Source organism: Catharus ustulatus, chromosome 28 (assembly GCF_009819885.2).
Source record: "Catharus ustulatus isolate bCatUst1 chromosome 28, bCatUst1.pri.v2, whole genome shotgun sequence".
NCBI lineage: Eukaryota > Metazoa > Chordata > Aves > Passeriformes > Turdidae > Catharus > Catharus ustulatus.
This window is the reverse complement of record NC_046248.1, coordinates 214,298-234,707: the sequence shown is the minus strand read 5'-3', so window position 1 is coordinate 234,707 and position 20,410 is coordinate 214,298. Positions and strand designations below refer to the sequence as shown.

Here is a 20,410-nt window from a genome sequence, read left to right as displayed (position 1 = left end):
ATGCATACCTTGAGTCTATATAAATGTTGATTTCTTTTCTTTTGCCAGCTCTAAGGCTCGGGTTAGGTAATTATTTCAGCTTTTTGTGCAGAGGTGTTTGTTGGCAATGGTCTGCATGTGGTAACCACATACCCAGCATGTCCTTTTCTACTGATGATTGGTGAACCAGGTCTCAGCGTCTTCAAGAGGGGTGTTCTTCAGATCCGGGTGACTGGAGTAGGTCAATGGTCTCCAGGCAGTCGTGGATCACTGGCTCTCCCTCCCACTGAGGAAAGAAGTTGGGTTCACAATGTTAGGTATTACAATTTCAACATCATTTTGTTCTACCAGTATGCCCTGGAACCTTAGAAATATTTGTGAGGAAAGCCAATGTCCCTCTTTTGCCTCCAGGACTGCAGACACTGTGTGGGATACTAGCACGGTCATCTTCTGGCCTAGGGTGAACTTGCTTGCCTCTTGGATGTTCACTGCTACAACAGCTCTGAGGCACCCTGACCACCCCTTGGCTGCTGTATCTAGCGGTTTGGAGAAGTTGGCAACTGCCCTCTGGTACGGCCCCAGATCTTGTGCTAGTACTCCCAGAGTAATCCCTTGTTTTTCGTGAGAAAACAGAAAAAATGGCTAACTCACATCTGGAAGTCCCAGGGCTGGATCTGACATTAGAGCCTTCTTTAGTTGGTCAAAGGCTTGTGTTGCTTCTGTTGTCCACTGAAGATCCTTGCTCCTTTCCATGATTAAGGCATACAGGGTTTTAATGAACAATCCACAGTTAAAAATCCACAGTCTGCATTACCCATCATGCCTAGAAAGGTTCTCAGTTCTCTTACTGTCTGGGGTTTTGGGGTTTGGCATATTGCTTCCTTGCAGGCTTGCCTCAAGGTCCTTTGTCCAGCACTCACTTCATAGCCCAGGTAAATAACTGTTTGTTTCACCATCTGGGCTTTCTTTTGGGATACCTGATACCCCTGCAGGCCCAAAAGTTTAGGAGGCTTACCATCCAATCCACACAAGCCTCCTGGGTCCAGGTGGCTATTAAGAGGTCATCCACATACTGAAGCAGTTGTCCTTCTCCTGGTGGGGGTTCCCAAGACTCCAAAACCTTTGCCAGCTCTTCTCCAAATATGGTAGGAGAGTTCTTGAACTCCTGGGGTTGTACACACCATGTGAGCTGAGTTTTACATCTAGTTTTGGGATTCTCCCGTTCAAATGCAAAAATTTTCTGGCTGGCTTCATGGAGAGGGAGGCAAAAGAAAACATCCTTCAAATCTAAAACAGTAAACTAGGTTAATTAAGGTGTCAGATAAGTTAACAAAACATCAATTATTTTATTAACATCTCTTAAATCTTGTACCAACCTCTTTGAATTCCATTTCTGTCTGCCCTTTTCAAGGGATATTGTTCAACCCTAACCAATTGTTTTCCTTCTTTAAGCCAGATTTGTGCTAGTAGAGCATTCTTTGCTCTCCCTGGTATATTAGAAGCTCACACTCTAAGGAACACCTCATTCATATTTTCTTAATAATTTTTCTTTATTTTCAGCTTCAATTTCTTTGGTTATTAACCTTAGGCTTAACAATTTTACATATTGATCTTTTACCTCCAAACTAATTTCCCCATATTATTTTTTTTCCAGCTGCTCCAACAGATCCCTGCCCAAAAGTGCAGCTGGAGCTTTAGGCATATACAAAAATCGATGAATTCTCTACTATTTCTTCAATTTATACTTCAGTGGTTTGTAAAAATATGCTTTTTCAAACTGGCCAGTAGCCCCTTTTATTATAACATAACTATTTATTATAGGTATCTTTAATTTAACATCAAATATGTTGCTTTTGTGTTTACTATAAATTCCATTTTTAGGTATCCTTGACTTATATATTTATTAAATTTACAATTTTCAACAAACTGCACAACAAAACACAACTCACGGGTTAAAGTCACAGCTCTTTCTTGGACAGGGAAGTTCCTTTAGCTTGGGATCATTCTCTGAACTTTTTATTCTTTGACATATAATTATACCAGCAAAGAGAAAAGGAAAGAAATTAAAACAACCAACAAAAGAGGGGTTAACATGAAAAAACAGTGAACCAACTCACTTAAAATAACTCTTTTAAAGCTCAGGTCACCGACCAAGACAAATGGTTATTTTTTTCAATAAACCAAAATTGTTTATTTTTTCAAATTGGCAATCGTTTTTGTTTCAAAATGTTCACTACATACACTGTACAACTAAAGAGAAACTCTTTTTATTCACCTCTAAGTGAACTCATATCACAACCAAACACTCTCAAACACTTTACTTACAAAACTTACATGAAATAACAAAGCAAAAATTTATTTTTTCTTTCCTTTAAATTGCTCATTACAGATTGCTAGTAAACCAAACCTTTCTCGTTATACCTTGGGTTAAATATTCATAAAACTATGCCAAAAATCTGTCAAATTTTGGCCAAGACACAGTTTCTCTGTGGTGGGTGGGGGCAGCAGCTTTGGACTCATGTCGCTGCCTCACCCCTCTGCACTTAGAAACTAACTCTTTACACCAGCAATTCTAAAACCTCACAAATAACTAGCTATATTTTTCACAGTTAAAACAAACAGCCAAAATTAAAACTTTCCAAGGTTGAGCAGAAACAGAGACGTTGTATATGCAAAAACTCGGATCCCCCCACCAATGTCTGTTGCTGGGATTACACTGGACTATGTTGGGCATAATTTTTAGACCGTGTCGCACTGCTCACTTCTTTTAAACACAAAACAAACAGCTCAATCACACACAACTGCTGCTCTCACTCAATAATATGCTGTCCACAATTTTGCTGCTTACACACACACAGAGTCAAATTACATACACACAGCTTAGCTCATGCAATTCACATAATGCAACTGCTCCAAATTCCTCCACTTTTTAGGTGTCTACTACTCAGGTGTAAATTCTTTCACAACTTACACATACAAAACTTTTGCCAACACACTCTCAAAAACGCACAAAATAAAACACATACAGCACACCACTAATTCACAGTTGAAGCACACAAAGCTCATAAAAACAAGTTGCACACTCAAACACACACACACATTTGGCGCGCACAAACTGCGATCGCTGTATTCTGCAAAGTAAAAATGCAGTCATCACACCCCAATGCCCGCAGCCGGTGCCTCAAGCTGGAAATCACCACTGCACTGCCTTTAAACCACAAACAAAACTTACTACAGCTACCTAAGCTCCGCCGACCCACTACTGCACGAGCTCTACCATTGACAGCTGCCACTGACCTGTCAATGCACCCCCACTACGGGGCACAGGTTCCAGCCTCACCTGGAACACAGGCCAGCTCAAGCTCTGCGGAAACTTACAAACAAATCCACTTTAGGCCTTTCCACTGTGCGCACGATGTCTTGCAGTGTCTTATGAGTTTGGTTCTCTTAAAGGTACCTATCTTTAATTTTTTAAACATACCTTTTTGTCTGTGTCTCCGGCAGTTCTAGTTCTGCTCCCCAGGGTGCTAGCGAGGAAAAGGAGCCCTCTCCTAGGAAGATCCCAGGTGGGCGCCCTAGAGGGGTCCCGAACCCGCTGGCCCCTCGGCCAGAGAGAAGTGTCCCACCAGAGTCGCCAAATGATTTACCAAAATATGAGTATTGGTCTAGTACCGATACTCAACTGTGACGGACAAAAGACTCTCTAACAATTTAAAGTTACAAAGGGTATGTTTATTCAGCGCTGGGCAGCACCGCGGGGTAGCCCCCTAATACGCACTGCGAAATTACAGGTGGTCACAGAGTCTATTTATTGACAAAAGGTTTAAATAAATACATATTCATAATACCAGCCCCTCCCATCCCTTGCTTCCTATGGTAATTAGCTTGAATGGCTATTAAGCATGCGTGGTTGACTTCTTGAATTAAGTCTGGGGTCGTTTTTGGGGGGAGGGGTCCTAAAAGGAGGAAGTAAGGCGAGTCTTCCTCACCCTGAACTTTCGACCCTTTTCTATTAATGACAATACAAATGATTTCTGGGGATATTCCAATTTTTCAAAGAATGGGTTTCTGGTTGCGATTGTTCGTGCTTCTTCAGGCCTGCTTACTGTAAGCACAGCTGAGCAAACATGAGATGACAGACGATCAATCAATTATTTAAGTTTAACTAAAATCTTAATTTTTCCAAGATTAGTGTGTCACACCCCGGCGCGGTCTCGTCTCCGCCCGGCTCTGGCCGTGCTGGCGGTGGCGCTGCTGGGCGGGCATCAGTGCATCGGGCTGGGGCGGCATTGCCGCCCTTTGGCTCCGCCTGTCCCGAGCCCAGCCCCAGCCTCAACGCGAGCCCGAGCCCCAGCCCCAGCCCGGGTTCCTCCCGGGGCCCGTGGAGGGGACACACAGTGCAGCCGCTCCCGCCGCCTCCACTGCGGATTCCCCAACCCTAGCTCCGTCGCTCAGCAGCGCGGCCGCCGGCCCCGAGCCGCCGGGGCCCGGGGTGGGTGGGGATGCCTGGCCCGGGACGGTCGGGCGGCGCTCGGGGGCCGGGTCTGGCCCCGGGCCGAGCGCTGACGGCCGCGTGTCGCCCGCAGGGCAGGCGCAGGAGGCCTTGCAGGAGCTGTACCGGCTGGGTTCACTGCTGGGGCGCGGCAGCTTCGGCAGCATCTTCTCGGGGACCCGGCTCACGAACGGCGTCCCGGTGAGTGGTGGGGCGGGCGGAGGAGGCGGAGGGCAGAGGAGGAAGAGAAGGAGGCTGGGGTACGTTGGGGCGGGCGACGAGCTGAGCCCGCTGCTGTCCTTGGTTCGCAGGTGGCCATCAAATGCGTGCCGCGGGATCGCATCCATCGCTGGGGTGAGCTGGTGAGTGAGCAGGGCCAGCGGGTGAAGCCAGGGCGTGCCGGGCGGCCAGAAGCCGGGGCCCGGCAGGGGTGGGAGCCGCCAGGAGCCCTGCAGGGAGAGCGGGCGTGGGGTGAGTGGGGCCTGCAGAGCATCCCGGGCTGGCTGAGGAGCCCCAGAGCCCTGGCACGGCCTCAGCCCCACTGTCCGCATCGTGCTCCTCTCGCAGCCCAACGGCGCCCGTGCACCCCTGGAGATCGTGCTGCTCGACAAGGTGTCCACTGGGTTCTGTGGAATGATTCAGCTCCTGGAGTGGTTTGAGCTCCCCAGCTGCTTCTTGTTGGTACTGGAGCATCCGGAGCGATGTCAGGACCTCTTTCATTTCATCATGGCTCGGGGGTTCCTGCCGGAGGAGGAGGCGCGGGGGCTGTTTCGCCAGGTGCTGGAGGCCGTGCAGCACTGCAGCAGCTGTGGGGTCCTGCACAGGGACATCAAACCTGGCAACATCCTCATCGACCTGGCCACCGGGCAGGTCAAACTGATTGACTTTGGCTGTGGCACCTTCGTCCAGGACACAGTCTACACCCAATTCGCAGGTGAGCTGAGCCTGGGGGATGTTCCTGGGCATCTCATGGCCCAGCCTGGCTGTGGCACCAGGGATTCCCCCTGTTGCTGCAGGTCATGGGATTGTTTCTGCAGCCAAGTTGCTTTTGGGTGGGGGTCAGAGGAGGGCCAGCTCCCAGCCCTGCATTCACCACCTACTCATCTGTGGCTGGAACTGGGGCAGCCAGCCCAACACAAACCCCATGGGAGTAGCAGAGAGGGGGGTCAGACCCTTGCACCGCTCAGTTTGGTGTGCAGGCGAGGAAGGGCTTGGACTGCTTTGCTGCCCTTGTTTGCCTTGGCTTATTAATGTTTTCTGGGGGCAATGCAGGCAGGGAGGAGAATGGATTTTTCCCAACACTGGGTGGGTTTTTCTTCTCGGTGTCATGGTTGGGCCTTCACAGGGCTTCTGCTGCCCTCTCCCAACACCAGTGGCTTCTTTTCCAGCCCCAGTTTTGTACGCAAGAGCCAGGTGCTGGCAAGGAGGCAGCAGATCACCCCTGTGCCACTGGTGCAGCCCGCCTGTGCCCAGGGATGCTGGGGCGAGGCTCTGGGAGCAGCAGCATCCCCTGATAAACTCCATCTGTATTCCATAGGAACACCATCCTACAGCCCCCCAGAATGGACCCACCTCAAATGCTACCACAGCAAGGCAGCAGCGATCTGGTCCCTGGGTATCCTGCTGTACCAGATGGTCTGCGGGAAGCACCTGTTCAGGAGGGGCCAGGACATCATCTGGAGCCAGCTCAAGTTCCCACAACGGCTCTCTCAAGGTGGATCCTCATCTCTGGGCACAGGGGAAAACCAGTGCTGGGAGACAGCAGTGGGCTCGTGAGCATCCCACTCTGGCAGCTGATGAGGAGGTGGCTCATATTCTGCTCTCCTGCTCTCCTCCAAGACAGGGAATTGACTGGAAAGTTTAGGCCCAGCTTGGAGCACATCCAGCAGAGCCTGGGCATGGGAACAGTGGGGCAAAGCGAACAGGATCCTTTTCCAACTGACTGGTGATTTCTGGTTTCTCTCCCCAGAGTGCCAAGATGTTATCAGTTGGTGTTTATCCATGCACTCCTTGGACAGGCCATCTTTGGAAGATCTGTTCTATGACCCTTGGCTGCAGGATGTTCATCTGCCCTAGAAGATGGGAGAGATTCACAGGCACCATTTGATCCCAGAGCCTGGATCAAACAGCTCCACACGTCTCTTGGTAATAAGAAGCAAAGTCCTGCCTGTACCATGGAGCAGGGATCATCAGATGGGAACATCTGTTCTGGAGCTGAGCTGGTCTTGTAAGTGCTGGTGGCCACCATCCAACCTGGTTTTACTTGTCCTGGTTCAGTGATGGCTGAGTCCCTGGGCAGAGCACTGACAGCCTGGTCTGGTCCCCAGGGAAGGAGAAACAGCCCCTGGAGAAGCTGGACCAGGTGGGGCTGCTGCAAGGACAAGCTCAAGGATGACAATCTCTTCCTCGACCTGGCCACTGGCAGCTGGAGGTGATCGACTTTGATTCTGGCACCTTCTTCAAAGACATGATCCATGCCCAATTTGCAGGTGAGTCCACAGCCAGGGGGATGCTCCCAGATCTGGGCATGGCACAGCCTGGCCAGGCACCAAAGGTTCCCCTCTTTACTGAGGTGTATGCAACGAATTCTTCAGTGGGCTGCCAAGCTGCTTTTTGGCTCTGGGCAGCTGCTGAGGGGCTGGATGTGCCATGGCTGGCTGCAGGCTGGGCACATGTGCTGCTCCCAGAGGCAGCAGTGATTGGGGGGTTTGTGCCCAGCTCTGGGCACCACGGGTGGCTGGGACAAGGGGGACAGGAGCCTTCAGCTGACAGGTGGGTTCTGGTTTCTCTCCTTGCAGCCGGGCTCTGTGGATGCTGAGGCAGCTCTGGGCTTTGCCAGGGCTTTGCTGGGCTCAGCCCTGGGCACAGCTGGGCCTGCTCTGCCCTCACATGGCTCTGACAGCTTTGCATCAGACGAGCCCGTTCTGAGCACTCCACCTGAGCTTTCTGCTTTTGCAGGTGAGGGAGACTCTCCTGCAGGCCAAGACATTTCAGTTAGGGACACACGCCCAGTTGGCAAGAACCCAAATTCTCCACTGTCCCAGCTGAATGCCTGGATCTCCACAGGATGTTTTGTCTGCCCCACTCTTCATTCCTTTTTGGCTGGAATGGTGCAGTTGCACTTTCTTCCTCCTCTAGAAGTGCCATGAGTGGCAAAACCTGGCGAGTGGGCCGTGTTCCTAAGGCAGTGCAGTCTGGAGCTGATGGATGGAGAATTGCCCTTTTGCCCTTCCAAAGCAGAGCAAAAAGCTGTAAGTGGGACTTTCCATCCTTAAGAAATCACTGACAATTTCAAAGGAAATGTGCACCTCATTTGAAGGGTGAGAAGGAAGGGCATCTTCTAAAGGATTTGAGGTTTGACAGAGTTTAGATTCCCAGTCCTGCTTGGAGCTGGCAGGGCCCAAAGCAATTTCCTCTTGCTTCAACCACAATTTAAAATAACAATATTGGAAAGAAACCCCAAAATTGTTTTAAAAAGGCTGCTGAGGTTTCATACCATCAGCACATTTGCAAAGTAAATAACTTAGTTCTTGTTTAAAAAAGATCAGTTACCCCTTTATCCAAAGGTATGAACTATTTTTCACTAACAATTTGTTTTGTTTTTATCTTTCACATTTTTTTCCCTTTATTTTTTCTTTTTTTTTTCCCTACAACAGGAAACTTGTCCTAACAAAGGAGTGTCCTTTGCTCCTGGTTCCCATGTGGAACAGCTCCCTTCCTGCTGACTGAGCTGTTCAGGGAGAGCCCAGCAGCTCCAGGCCCTGCAGGGCAGAGGCTTTTCCCTGTTGCTGGGCACAGACTGATGGAGCAGCACTGCTGAACACGGGGACACATGGAGGGACCAGGAGCAGCTGCCTTTGTCCACCTGGAGCTCCAAGGCCCAAACTCTGAGCAGACAGGGCTGGAAGAGACTCACAGGCTCCCTGGTTGCTGTGCTGCCCCACTTGTGCCCGGCCCAGCTGTGTGTGGGGCAGAGGGAGAACAAGGGGCAACTCCCTCTCAACCCCCAGCCCAGGGACCCCTCTGGCCCCGGGGCTTGGGGCACTGTCAGCACCCACTGCTCCAGCCACTGCTTCTGCTGGCACTGACAGCAACACCCAAATTGTGGCTGATCCCGAGGGAGCAGCAGCAGTGCCTGGATCTGATCCCTGACTCTGGGGCAGGGCTGGACAAATGCCCCCACAGCAGCAGCAGCACATGGACCTGACTTTCAGCACAGCCCCTGGCACTCTTCCCTCCCATGTGCAGGGGTGTCACAGCAGCCTGGAGCACCTGGGAGCCCCCAGTGCCAGCAGGAGCTGGAGATGACAGCCCTGGGCTCCTGGAGCTTGTGCAGGGAACAGAGGTGGGGACTCCCTGTCCATGTGGAGCTTCCAGATGGAAAAGGCTGCTGTGCGCGGGCAGCTCCAAGGACAGAGAAAGGAAGGGCTGATACCCTTGATCTGTGCCAGTTCCACAGTCCTGGGCAGCAGCCACCGAGCACAGGGGGAACAGAGGGCAGAGCAAGAGGGACAAAACCAGCCAAGGTCAGAGAGTAGGAAGAGCCAGAGCTGGGAGCAGGAGCAGCTGCTTCACTGCACTCTTGGAGGAAGCTCTTGGCTGGTTCAAAGTGCTGAAAGGTGTGAAGGGCACAGGAGGCCACACCAAACAACACTCCTCGTTCCATACCCTCCCCTCTCAGTGTCCCAGAAGGAATTGGATGAAGTGTGTTCTTCTGAGTTGTCTCGTTCAGGGTAGCAGCTCGGCACCAGGAGCTAAAGGAGCTGAAGCCTCAGGCCTCAAGAGCTGACCAAGAGGGGACTTTTGGACTAAAGTAATGCTGCTAACATGGGCCTAGCTGAATGTAGCAGATGGAATCCTGGAATTACAAAGTCCTTTCTGTTGGGAAAGACCTCTGAGCTCACCCAGTCCTGCTGTTCACCCAGCACTGCCAAGCCCAGCACTAAATCACATCCCTGAAGCCTGGACAAGAGGCCCTGACTGAAGCCTGGACAACAGGCCCTGAGCCAAAGGTGATCTCTGGATGAACCTTCCGACCAAATGTTCTATTTTTATCTGCTCATTAATGAAATATGCATGGTCATTAGCACTGTGATAGATGTATGCACTCAGTGAAATATGGAATGACCTTTCTGTATTTAGAAGCTGAGCTAGGCCATTGAATCCAACATCTGGCCTTGTTTGGGACTGTATGGTCAAAGCCAACTCCCTTGGTTCCTCCTTGAGCTCTAGCCAGGCTTTGGGAGGAGCCCAAGAGGAGGATGAAACCAGATGCTCCTGCACTAGAAGAGCTGTCGGTTTGTTTATTCAGCACTGTCAAAGCTGGGCCCTCTCCCAGCAGGGCTGGAAGCCTCACCTGTGGCCGGAGGCACCTGCAGGAATTCCCAGTGTCCGGGAGTGGCTCTGCAGTCCTTGGCTGTGCCAGCATCCCCCAGCTGATGTGTGGGTCTGGGTGATGATAAAGCCTGGGGGTAACTGATGATGGATCATTCTTAATCACTGTGGGCAGTCTTTGGTAGTGATGGTTGGGTGCATTGCTGAGCTTCTCCTTTTGTGATTCTTTGCTGCTTTGAACTTTAGAAAATTACACTGATTCCTTCAGTTGGTGTCTGTGTCTTTGGTGCTGACCCTGCCCACTGGTAGAACCAAATTGGCATAGTCTGGCTGGATTACAACAAAATGTCACTTTTTAAATGTCAGTGCAAGGAATCAGTCCTATCTGAAATTTCTGGATGCAAAACCCTTCCCTAGAGTTCGCTGTCTCTGGAGTGGGCTGAGGTCCGAGCACCATGTGAGCAGTGGAGCAGTCAGTTAAAAGAGGCTGAACCACTGGAATGGTTCACATGCATCCAAAAATTGCATAAGGAAAAAGGAAAAGAACTTGTGGGTTTGGGATGATGAGGATGGATTTTGTTAACAGCATATTGGAAACAGCACCAACAGAAAGAACAATTTTTGTTGGAACACTCCCACATGGAGCCACAGAAGAAGTTTTAATCTTGAGATTGAATTTCTTTGTGCTAGTGAAATAATAATGATTTAATATTATACATATTTATCTATTAAATATAATCAAATAATATTTTAATTTGTAGATAAAGTAAATAATAATAATATGAAATAATGCTGACAATACTAATATGTTAGCTTTGGTTGCTCAGGGATGTAACACTGAATGCCCTACAGAAAAGCATTAGCAAGGATATAAAGGTCACTGGTAAACTTTGTGAGATTTTTTATATTGAATAAAGGAGGAAGGGATGAAATTGGCTGTTTAATGGGGTTTGCTGATACTGTGATGTGGAATGTATTGTCTGTTACTATACACAGTGATTAAGACTGCTGGGTTTTTCATGTACCAGACTATCCACAAGCTGCAGGATTGGTTGAACAGACGAATGTTTGTTAAAAGAGCAGTTGAAAAAATGAGGAGATGAGAACCTGTCCCAATGGAGTACCCATCTCCCAGATGTGCTCCATCCCCTTAACAATGGGCCCACTGGGAAATGGAAAGCCTCTGGATGCACGTCTGCACCCAATTTGCAAATGCAGCCATGGCCAGTGAGATTTGGACTTGCTGGGAAATTGTTCTGGGTGTGATGGCACTGACAGGGCTCCCCAGAGGCTGCAGGGCTGGACTTTGATGCATTGGAATTAATTAGGATAAATCAGAATCAAATGAGTGTTATCGATACAGAAAGAGGAACTTAGATTCCTCCAGGACACTTTGGTTGGGGAGCTGCACACTGGAGCTTGGCCTTGCAAAGTGTTCATGTCACAGGAAACGTAATGGATGGAGATTGTCAAAGAGAAATCAAAACACTGCTTTTAAACAAAAGTGAACAAGATTGGATTATTTAGCCCTATGGCACAATAGCACAATTATTGATATTGAGGTTTTCAACACAATAGTGAACAAAGGACATGCACCTCAAATCAGCAGTGTTTGGGAGATAAAGGGTTTGGATCCAGCAGTCCTAATAATGGAGCCAAAGTGTGGGTGGAGACGCCAAATGGCCCTCCCAAGCCAGCTGAAGGAACAGCTCTGGGGAAAGACAACACTGTTTGAATCCTGAAACCTGGGCAGGAGCAATGGGAATATGTCCCTGCAGCTGAGTGCTCTATGTGAGAACAAGTGGATGTTACGGGATGTTGTTTTACAGATCCTGCCAGACCAAATCTCCCTTTTGCCCCAACGGTCCCTTTGGTAAATGCTCTGATCCACAGGGCTCCCTGTGAAGGCTGATGTGACACTGAGGGACTTCCACAGGAATTGCAACCAGGAGCCTGGGACTCCAAAGGGACTGGGACCCAGCACCTCTCCAGCCAGAGGGGAAAGGACCCCACCAAGCCTTGTTACCCGCAGACAGCATGGTAAAGCTGAACAGAAAAAGACCTTGGGGACATTATTTTGGAATCAAAAAGGTGCCAGCTCCATGGACAATGGAATTATTGTTCCTAACCTGGATGAGATTGAGGAAAAAGAATGAGTAGCCTTGTCACTAGAGTACTGCTTTATGTCTGTAAGTTGTATCTTGAGAGTCAGCCAGAATCTTTGCTTGCCAGAAACACCTCTGGAGTTTCACCAAGGATTAGTCATGAAATTATGATGAAAATTTAAATATCAAAGTAGCCAAATACTCGATGTAACTAATTTGTATTGTATGTTCTCAACAAATTTTGGGAGGAATGGAGTTCCCTGGAGGGCCCACCCTGTGGGGTGGCCAGAGCTCTGTCAATGGACTCTGACTCATAACGGAGTCAGTGCAGGGACAGTTAAAGAAAACTGTGCTGTGGAGAAAAGGAATACAATTATCAGTTTTACAAGATTCACTAAGATTTCCCTTCAGTAAAAACCGAATGCTGTTGGAGGCCACAATGTGAAGGGATTTCTGTGCTTTACCATCACTCCCAATGTCAGTAGAACTCAGGGTGCTGGAGCTGCTCAGGGTCAGTGTTACAGCACTCCCAGCTGCAGGGCTATGGGAAACTCCTCTGCCCAAAGGCATCGGAGACACAACAGGAGCACAGGGAGGAGCCCTGGATCCATCAGCAGCCCACAGTGGGAAATAGGAAATCAGACCTTTGGTACTGGCAATGGGAGCTGCTGGATGTGCAGAGACATTGCCTGTAAATGGCATCCTAAAGGAAGGTTTGGGTCCTGTTTCCAGGCGGTGTTGATGCCTCCCTCGAGGATACTTCAGCAACAACCACCAGGAAGCGTTAGGGCTGAGGGAACATTTTCCCCCAAAGAGTGCCTTTGGTCTCAGAAAGCCAAAGACTCTGGTTCACCCTGTGCCTCATGTGTACTGCCTCATCCTGTGGCATTTACACAAATGAGTTGAATTGATTATTGCAAGAAGTAGAAAATGATACTGTGAAAATATCCAATATTGGATTATCTGCTTGCTGGCCAAGGAGGAGCCTGGGTATCATGGGACAGAAATGTTGCACTTCTTTCAGTGATAAGTTTGAAGTCCAACAATCAGGAATCACCTCAATAGAAAGAACAGTAGAAGAGTGGCAGAAAGAAGAAAATTCTTGGTGAGATTGGCTTCGTGGCTGCCAAATTGGATGCTGCTGTTAAATGCATTCATGGCAATCACTGCAATCATTGCAGTGTGAGTACAGTAATTTCACAATTATAAGCTGCACCATTTTGACTAAAATTTTGCTCCCACCCTGGAAATGCGGCTTACACTCAGGAGCGGCTAATATGTGAAAAAAGTTTGGAAATTTCCAACCTCAGAATGCCAGCCAGGGTGCTGAGCCGAGCACCTGCCAGTAAAACCCGGAATTGCGCGATTGTTACAAATAGGTTACTCAGTTGCGCAGCGGGTGGAGGCGGGCTCCGTGCCAGGAGCGCAGCAGGGGAGGCAGAGAGCTTCCTCCTGCCGACCCCCGGCCCAGGGGGGAGGTGGGGGGGTCCGTGCCCACCTCCCACCGCAGGGCATCGCCGGGCCAGAGCGAGCGAGCCTGGCGGCTGCTGCCGGCCCCAAGCGGCCCCGCCGAGCGGCTGCACCAAACTGGGCCACCTGGCCCCGCCGGCAGCCCCGAGCGGGCCGAGCCCGCATGGCCCCGAGCCAAGCCAGTAAAACCCGCCATGCTGTGATTCTGTTACTAATTGGCAACTTTGTTGCATGTGGGTGCGGCTTATGTATGGACAAAGAGCTAAAGGTTGCTGACACCCGGAGATGCGGCTTATAATCAGATGCAGCTTATAATTGTGAAATTACTATACTTGGTATGCTATAATTCCATGTTGTTGTGACAACTTTGTGTTGGGAAATGGAGTATTGAGACATGTCTAAAAAGAGGCACAGTCTCAAGAAAAAGTGGGGATTTGATAAACAACAGAGAGTAGCAGCTAATTTGGTCTGTTTTAAAAGGAACGCAACTCATAGCTCTGAGTAATGAACTTGAACAGCGCATAATTGAAGAACAGGAGGTGATGCCTTTATGCCTCCTACCTAAATCGGACTCAATTATTGAAAGAATTGTGATGAAGGTTGTAGTTCATGCCTCAGTCAAAGCACTGATTGAAGTACCAAGGCCTGAACACCAGGACCTGAGCCAAAGCTGACTTCTAGATGAACCTTCTGACCAAATGTTCTATTTTTATCTGCTCATTAATGAGTCATTTTTAGCAATATGATCTCTGTATCTCTGCATTGGTGAAAGATGGATTTACCTTTCTTTCTTCAGAAACCAAACAAGGTCCCATCTGGCTTTGTTTGGGGGTGTTTGGTCAAAGTCAACTCCCTTGGTTCCTCCTTGAGCTCTGGCCAGGCTTTGGGAGAAACCAATCAGGAGATTTAAACCAGATGTTCCTGCACTAGAAGTGCTGTCAGATTCTTTATTCAGCACTGTCAGAGCTGGGCCCTCTCCCAGCAGGGTTGGAAGCCTCACCTGTGGCTGGAGGCACCTGCAGGAATTCCCAGTGTCCGAGAGTGGCTCTGCAGTTCTGGCTGTGCCAGCTTCCCCCAGCTGATGTGTGGGTCTGGGTGATGGTAAAGTCTGGGGGAGACTGCTGATGGATCATTCTAAATCACTGTGGGCAATTTTTGGTAGTAATGATTGGGTGCATTGCTGAGCTTCTCCTTTTGTGATTCTTTGCAGTTTTATGTTATATAAATTACACAATTCCTTCAGTTGGTGTCTGTGTCTTTGGTGCTGACCCTGCCCACTGGTGAAACTGAGTCCCATCATGCCTAAGTGTTACCTGTGAGGACAAACACCATCACTCCAAATGTCCCCTCCTTTCTGCCTTCTTCCCCCCACGTTGTACACGGAGCATGATGTCCCATGGTCTGGGATATCCCTGGGGTCAGTTGGGGTCACCTGTCCTGGCTGTGTCCCCTCCCAAGCTCCCCTGCAGCCCCAGCCCCTCCCCAGCGTGGCTGGATGAGGGGCAGGAAAGGCCTTGGCTGTGTGCAAGCTCAGCAAGAACAAAAGCATCTCTGTGTGATCAACCCTGTGCTCAGCACCCGCCCCAGCAGTGTCTCAGTGCCAGCGTCCGTGGCATCAGCCCCTCCAAGGGGTTCCCATGGCAGCTCCATGCCAGTGACCCAGGTGTCCTGTCCCAGGGATGGCTGCCATGGAAACAGTGCCCACTGACCTTTCTGTCTGGCTGAGCTGGCCTTTGGGCCTGGCCCTGGGCTTTGCTGCTGGTCCCGCTGCGCCTGAGCAGCCAGCGCGGCACGGGGCAGGTGGCCATGGCACAAGCCCCCAGCCAGGGATCCCCTCTGGCTCTGGGCAGTGACACCAGCCCTGAGCAAGGGGCCCAGGGCAGCTTTCCATGGCACCCAGCCAGCACAATGGCTCCAGGCCTTGGTTGCTGTGGCTCCAAACTAAGGAAGGGTCTCTGTGGCTGTTCCAGGGCCCCTGAGTGCATCAACGAGTGTCAGTGCAATTGTACCTGGAACAGCCCCGGCACCGCTCTGGCCTGAGCCTGCCGTGGCAGCCGAGGACACAACAGCTCTGCATGCAAGTGGCCATGGAACCTGACTGCAGAAATGGGTCCTTGGGGTGGTTTCCAAGGAAACTTGAACTGATGAGGGTTGGCATGGCACCCAAACCCAGCAGTGGGGTCAGTGCAGGGTCCACGGCACCAGTCCCTTGCAATGGCCCAGTGCAGGTTGGGATGATGATCCACCCTCCCAGCTGGCCCAGGGCAGCTCTGCAGTGCTCTTGGCTGTGCCTTGGGCTTGGCACACACTTGAGGAGGGTGTCTGTTTTCAGTGGAGAAACTTCTACTTTGGAGCAATGGAAACTGTTTTAGACTGCTCCAAAAAAAAAAAAAAAAAAAAAAAAAAAAAAAAGAGGGATGAAGGCAGATAGTCTGCTGCTGCTGAGTGATTTTGCATCCTAGGTAGCCCACAGGGCCTGCTGCTGTCCTTTCTCAGGTGCAATAAGTAACCCAGGTGGTTGAGCTGCCTGAATGCCAGCCACTTGTATGGAACACAAAACAGAATGGTCTTTAGCTGCAAGTAAAATATCATCCATGTAGTGGGATCTGGTTGCCTCAGGATATTGGCAGCACACAGGTTGCAGAGTAAGGTGTACTACTTTCTGGCATGTAGTTGGGCTGTTGCACATGTCTTGTGGAAAAACTGCCCAGTGATACCTTTGCATTGGCTCTGCATGGTTTAGGGTGGGCACTTAAAAGGCAAAGCGAGGTGCATCATTGGGTGCAAGGGAATGGTAAAAAAGCAGGCTTTCAAACTATGACTCTGAGGGGCCAGTCGAGAGGAATCATTGCTGGAGAGGGAAGTCCAGGTTGTAAAGCACCCATTGGCTCAATGACCACATTTACCACCTGCAAGTCATGAAAGAGTCTACATTTACCACTTTTCTTGGGCATGCAGAATACAGGAGTGTTCCAAGGGCTAGAGGATGGCTGCATGTGCCCAAGAGATAGCTGTTCATCTGTGAGGTGCTGTAGGTTTTGAAGCCATTTGTGACACGGGGCATTGAGAGACACAGCAGGGTCATCTGCCCTCCATGTGAGCTTACATATGTTCAGTATTTGTATTCAGAACGGCAGCTCAGTGCCCCCTATGCAAAAGAGTGTGATGTGAATCAGGGTCTGTGCTCACAGTGGTTTCAAACTGTCCCAGGGCATCCCGTGCCCATAATGTCCACAGGACCAGAGCAATGAATGGTGTGATGCAGCCCTCCTACCCCAGTCAGAGTCGAGGCAGGGTCGGGTCAACCACGGGCCAGTCACTGGGCCAGTCACTGCTTTTGAGAATGAAAACGTCAGCCCCGGTATCAGCAAGTCCTTTGAATTCCTTACCATTTTTAGTGCATACTATGGTTGGCTGAGCTGCTGTGGTAGCACATGCCCAAAAATTGGAGGTTGGCCAGTGCTGTTGAAGCCAGCAGTGTCACGCTTAACTTCTCCGCCCTGGATTGTGCTGCAAAATAGAACAAGCTGTGCCAGACGCTGCCCAGCGGGTATAAAGCAAGGTGGCACGGGCATCCAGAGCATAATCTGTGTGTCACACTCAAAGTGGCAGTTGATGACACCAGGTGACACAAAAAGCCCTAGTTTAGTGGTAGAAGAATGTCCAATTAGGGAAGTATGCATACTACTGCCACAAGGTCCCCATGCGCCTCTAGGGACTAAATGAACCAAGGTGGTCTCCAGAGTCACTGGCTGGCTGGCAGCCAGGCCCAATCCAGCACTTCTGGAGGTTCTGGAGACTAGAGTTTGATTCTGTGGAGCACATGAGCATGTCCCCCAGAGTCAGTTTCCCAAAACTGTGGGTTTACTTTCCATAGCAGGGTGAGTGTGGCTGCTCCATCTGTTTCAAATGACTTGTCTTTTCCCGATGGGTGCCAGTTAAAAGCATGGCTAAATGTCTTGAGCCATGAATGGGGGCGAGGATGGATGTTATCTCTGAGCACTGTGTTCTAATTTTTCCAGGTTTCCTTGCTGTATCCCAGTGGTGGGGATATGAAGAAAGGGTCACTGGGACCGCCTTTGATCCTACCCTATACACAAGGCAGTAACTCCTCGTGTTGGCAGTGCTGCAGGGTCTCTGAGCAGCTCTCTGCAGCTGGATGTCCAAGAGTTCAAGGAGATGAGGTAAAGCCAAGGTGTCTGCTGCTTCACTGGGCTGTTCTGCTCACTCTTCCCCTCTTCTGAGGTTCTTTTGCACAGTCAGCTCTCCCACGTATTTAGACCAACCTCTGGGTATTTACCATTTTGCCCATGTATGATGGTCCAGCTCAATGTCAAACCCCACATACTACGTCCCAGGAGCAGAGGTGGTGGTAGAGAAGAGGAGGTAGGACTTAGAAGTATCTCAAGATGTATCCTCTGCTGGGCTTGGTTTTGATTCCCTCTGTAATGTTTGTGGTGTCATTTGGAACCTGTATTGAATAAGTCTGGATCCTGAAGGTCATTGAATACTTGTCATCCTTGGCTGTCACCTTCAGCACCCACAAGAATATGTTTGGACAAATATTGGCTACTGGAGAGGTGTGTGCAAATTCTGGTGCTGCTTCTTTTAATTTGACCATGGGTGTCGTTTATGTGCAGCACTTAATTTTGTAATATCAAAAGTATAAACAAGCAACTAAACCCAACCCAGAACTTAGTGGGAGTTACAGAAACAAAACTAGCCATGAAAACTAGCTTTGGAAAGCAATTACTTGCCGAGTGTAATCCTGCAGACCACTGTGGCTTGTCAACTGTTTGGAAGGAAAGAGAGCCCGAAGTCAATGTGAGGCATAACTTCTCAGAGTCTTGGCCTCCACTGTGAAATGAGATCCCAGATAAGTTTTGGGGTATAGGTATATAATCCAATCAATGTTTTGTATTTTGGTCTGGGCTTAAAATTAAAGATGGCAAAGTGCTAGAGAAGAGTTATAGACTCTACCTGATGGAAAGATATTGGTTTGGGTATGTGTGAGAAAATACAGCTATCAAGCTTATCCAAGTGATAGCGATATAGAAGGAGTCACAAAAGTTTCATTCCAATTAAAAAGTTTAGGTGGGGCTTTTAAAGTGTAATCTGAATATCCTTGTGTAGTGGGTCTAGTGCTGGCTAAATGCCAGCACACCCACTGGAATATATTTACTGATGTTTCTTTTGTGAAATAAGCAATTAGGAGAAGGAGGGCAGAACAGGCGCAAAATTTAAAGTGTGCAAAGAAAAACTCTATTAACAGAAAAAGGATAAGAATAATCAGAATAAACCTCCAGAACACTTCTTCTCCCCCCTACCTTCTTTTCTTTCCCACTGACAATGTACAGAGATACACCAGCCACTTTATCATCTCTAAAGTAGTCTTTCTTCAGTTCACTCAGGGAGAGGAGTTTCTCTTGCCATGCTATGGATACTTCTCCACAAGAAACAGTTCTCTCGTGTCTCTAATGTCACAGTGAATCAATCTGCCTGGGAAAGAAAAATGTGCTCGCAGTGTGAAAAGTTGCTCCCATAGCTGCCAGCTATCTCACAACTACTTTTATGGGCCCTGTCAACTTATTGGGTTGCTGTTTTAAGGATAAGCTGTTCCAGTATAAAACAAAAGTTCTCCTAATCCATCTGTGGGAACAGAGGCATTTCTACTGCCTATCACTGGGGCATGGTTTCTCATCTCTCTCTCTTTGTTCTAACTCTCATTGAATCAAAATTACTTCAACATCTGCTCCTTCAGCACTGCTGCCTCTGTTCGTGGCTGGGCTTAGAACGCTGCATCCCCCCAATATATTTTCATGAATTACAGGGAAAAAAAGGGTTTGATGTATCAATTATGTCTTCTCTATAGCCTTGCAAGAGGATTCCAGCCTCAGACCGAGGCATCGCCTCTAATCCACTCCATCTAGAATTCTACTCCCTCTTTACTGACTTCAGTGTCCATGTTGTTGTCTCTAAGTGTCCTTGTAATAAGGGTAAAACACAGTTTGTTCATCAAACTTAGTATAAGTTTTTACTGCAGCCTTAGAAACTTAGTTTCTTTTTACTAACAAAACTCGGTTTACTAACAAAGCTTAGTTTGTTTGCTAATAAAGTAAAAGCTTTAAGTTGCTTAAACTATATAGCTTTAGAAGTTCTTTTTTTTTTTTTTTTTTTTGCTACTCATTATAACTAGGGCCCCAAAGCTTATCAAACAAGGAATAGGTAATAATGTAGAGCAATTATCCCTAACCATATATGGTAAAGTTATTTCAAGTTTACCAGGACAGCGAGACCCGAGATCCAGCCTCCCCCAACCACCTGAAGGAATACTACCTAGCAATAAGACCACGCATGCGAACAAAGAAGCTGAAAGAGATAACAAATCCAGGAAACGAAATCCAGATAAAAGGGGCTGGAAGAAAAAGAAGTGTGTGAATTGCTGGAGAAAAACGGAATTGTAACGGTTTTTCTCAGCAGCACCCAGATCTGTTTGCTCACTTGTTATTGCTTGCTCTAATTATAATAAATTATCTTTAATTGACTACTGCCGATTCGCTTCAAAATTTATCACATTACGTGTAATTTCTTGTGCATGAAGATCCAGGCGAGAACAGCAGACTGAGTATCGCTTGGTTGGGTGGTGTGTGATTGGTGTATGCTTGAGACGTAAGAGTTATGGGGCGAGTGCGGAGTTCTCCTTGTGTCCAGTCTGGACCTCATCTACTGCCCTTGGCATTAATTTTTTCTTTCTCCAGTTGATTTCTACTATGTGAAAAGGATCCAACATCTCTGAAACTGCCCTGCAATCCCTCCCAGGGCTCTCCTCTGCTGTCCTCAGTCTCCACCCTACTGAGCACAGAGCTTCTTTATCCCCGTATAGTGGTCATGTTCTTGCAGCCTCCAAACTCCACCTGGGAAGATCTCTGAGCCCTCTCCAAGGTGCTGGCAAACGAAAACATTCTGCTCATAGTCTAAGGAAATCACCAGAGGACAGGGCCACCAGACCTGTGTGTCCTGGTTACTTTTG

At 48.9% G+C, this 20,410-nt stretch overlaps 1 protein-coding gene across 1 annotated transcript; it reads left to right on the top strand.

Moving 5' to 3' along the window:
• The first annotated feature begins 106 nt into the window (after positions 1-106).
• Positions 107-10,746, top strand: LOC117008000 (serine/threonine-protein kinase pim-1-like). Its single transcript, XM_033081500.1, has 11 exons — positions 107-120; positions 391-549; positions 3,484-3,545; positions 4,422-4,672; positions 4,783-4,833; positions 5,039-5,405; positions 6,009-6,185; positions 6,441-6,698; positions 6,799-6,960; positions 7,270-7,722; positions 8,128-10,746. Exons 1-8 carry the CDS (start codon positions 107-109, stop codon positions 6,545-6,547), a joined length of 1,188 nt encoding a protein of 395 aa, XP_032937391.1. The 3' UTR covers positions 6,548-6,698; positions 6,799-6,960; positions 7,270-7,722; positions 8,128-10,746.
• Positions 10,747-20,410: the final 9,664 nt, after the last annotated feature.

Excerpts from the sequence above, each read along its gene's own strand:
- LOC117008000 (XM_033081500.1), top strand. Across the intron at positions 3,546-4,421 it reads CTCTCCTAGGAAGATCCCAG|CTCCGTCGCTCAGCAGCGCG; the intron begins GTGGGCGCCCTA and ends CCCCAACCCTAG. Across the intron at positions 5,406-6,008 it reads AGTCTACACCCAATTCGCAG|GAACACCATCCTACAGCCCC; the intron begins GTGAGCTGAGCC and ends TGTATTCCATAG.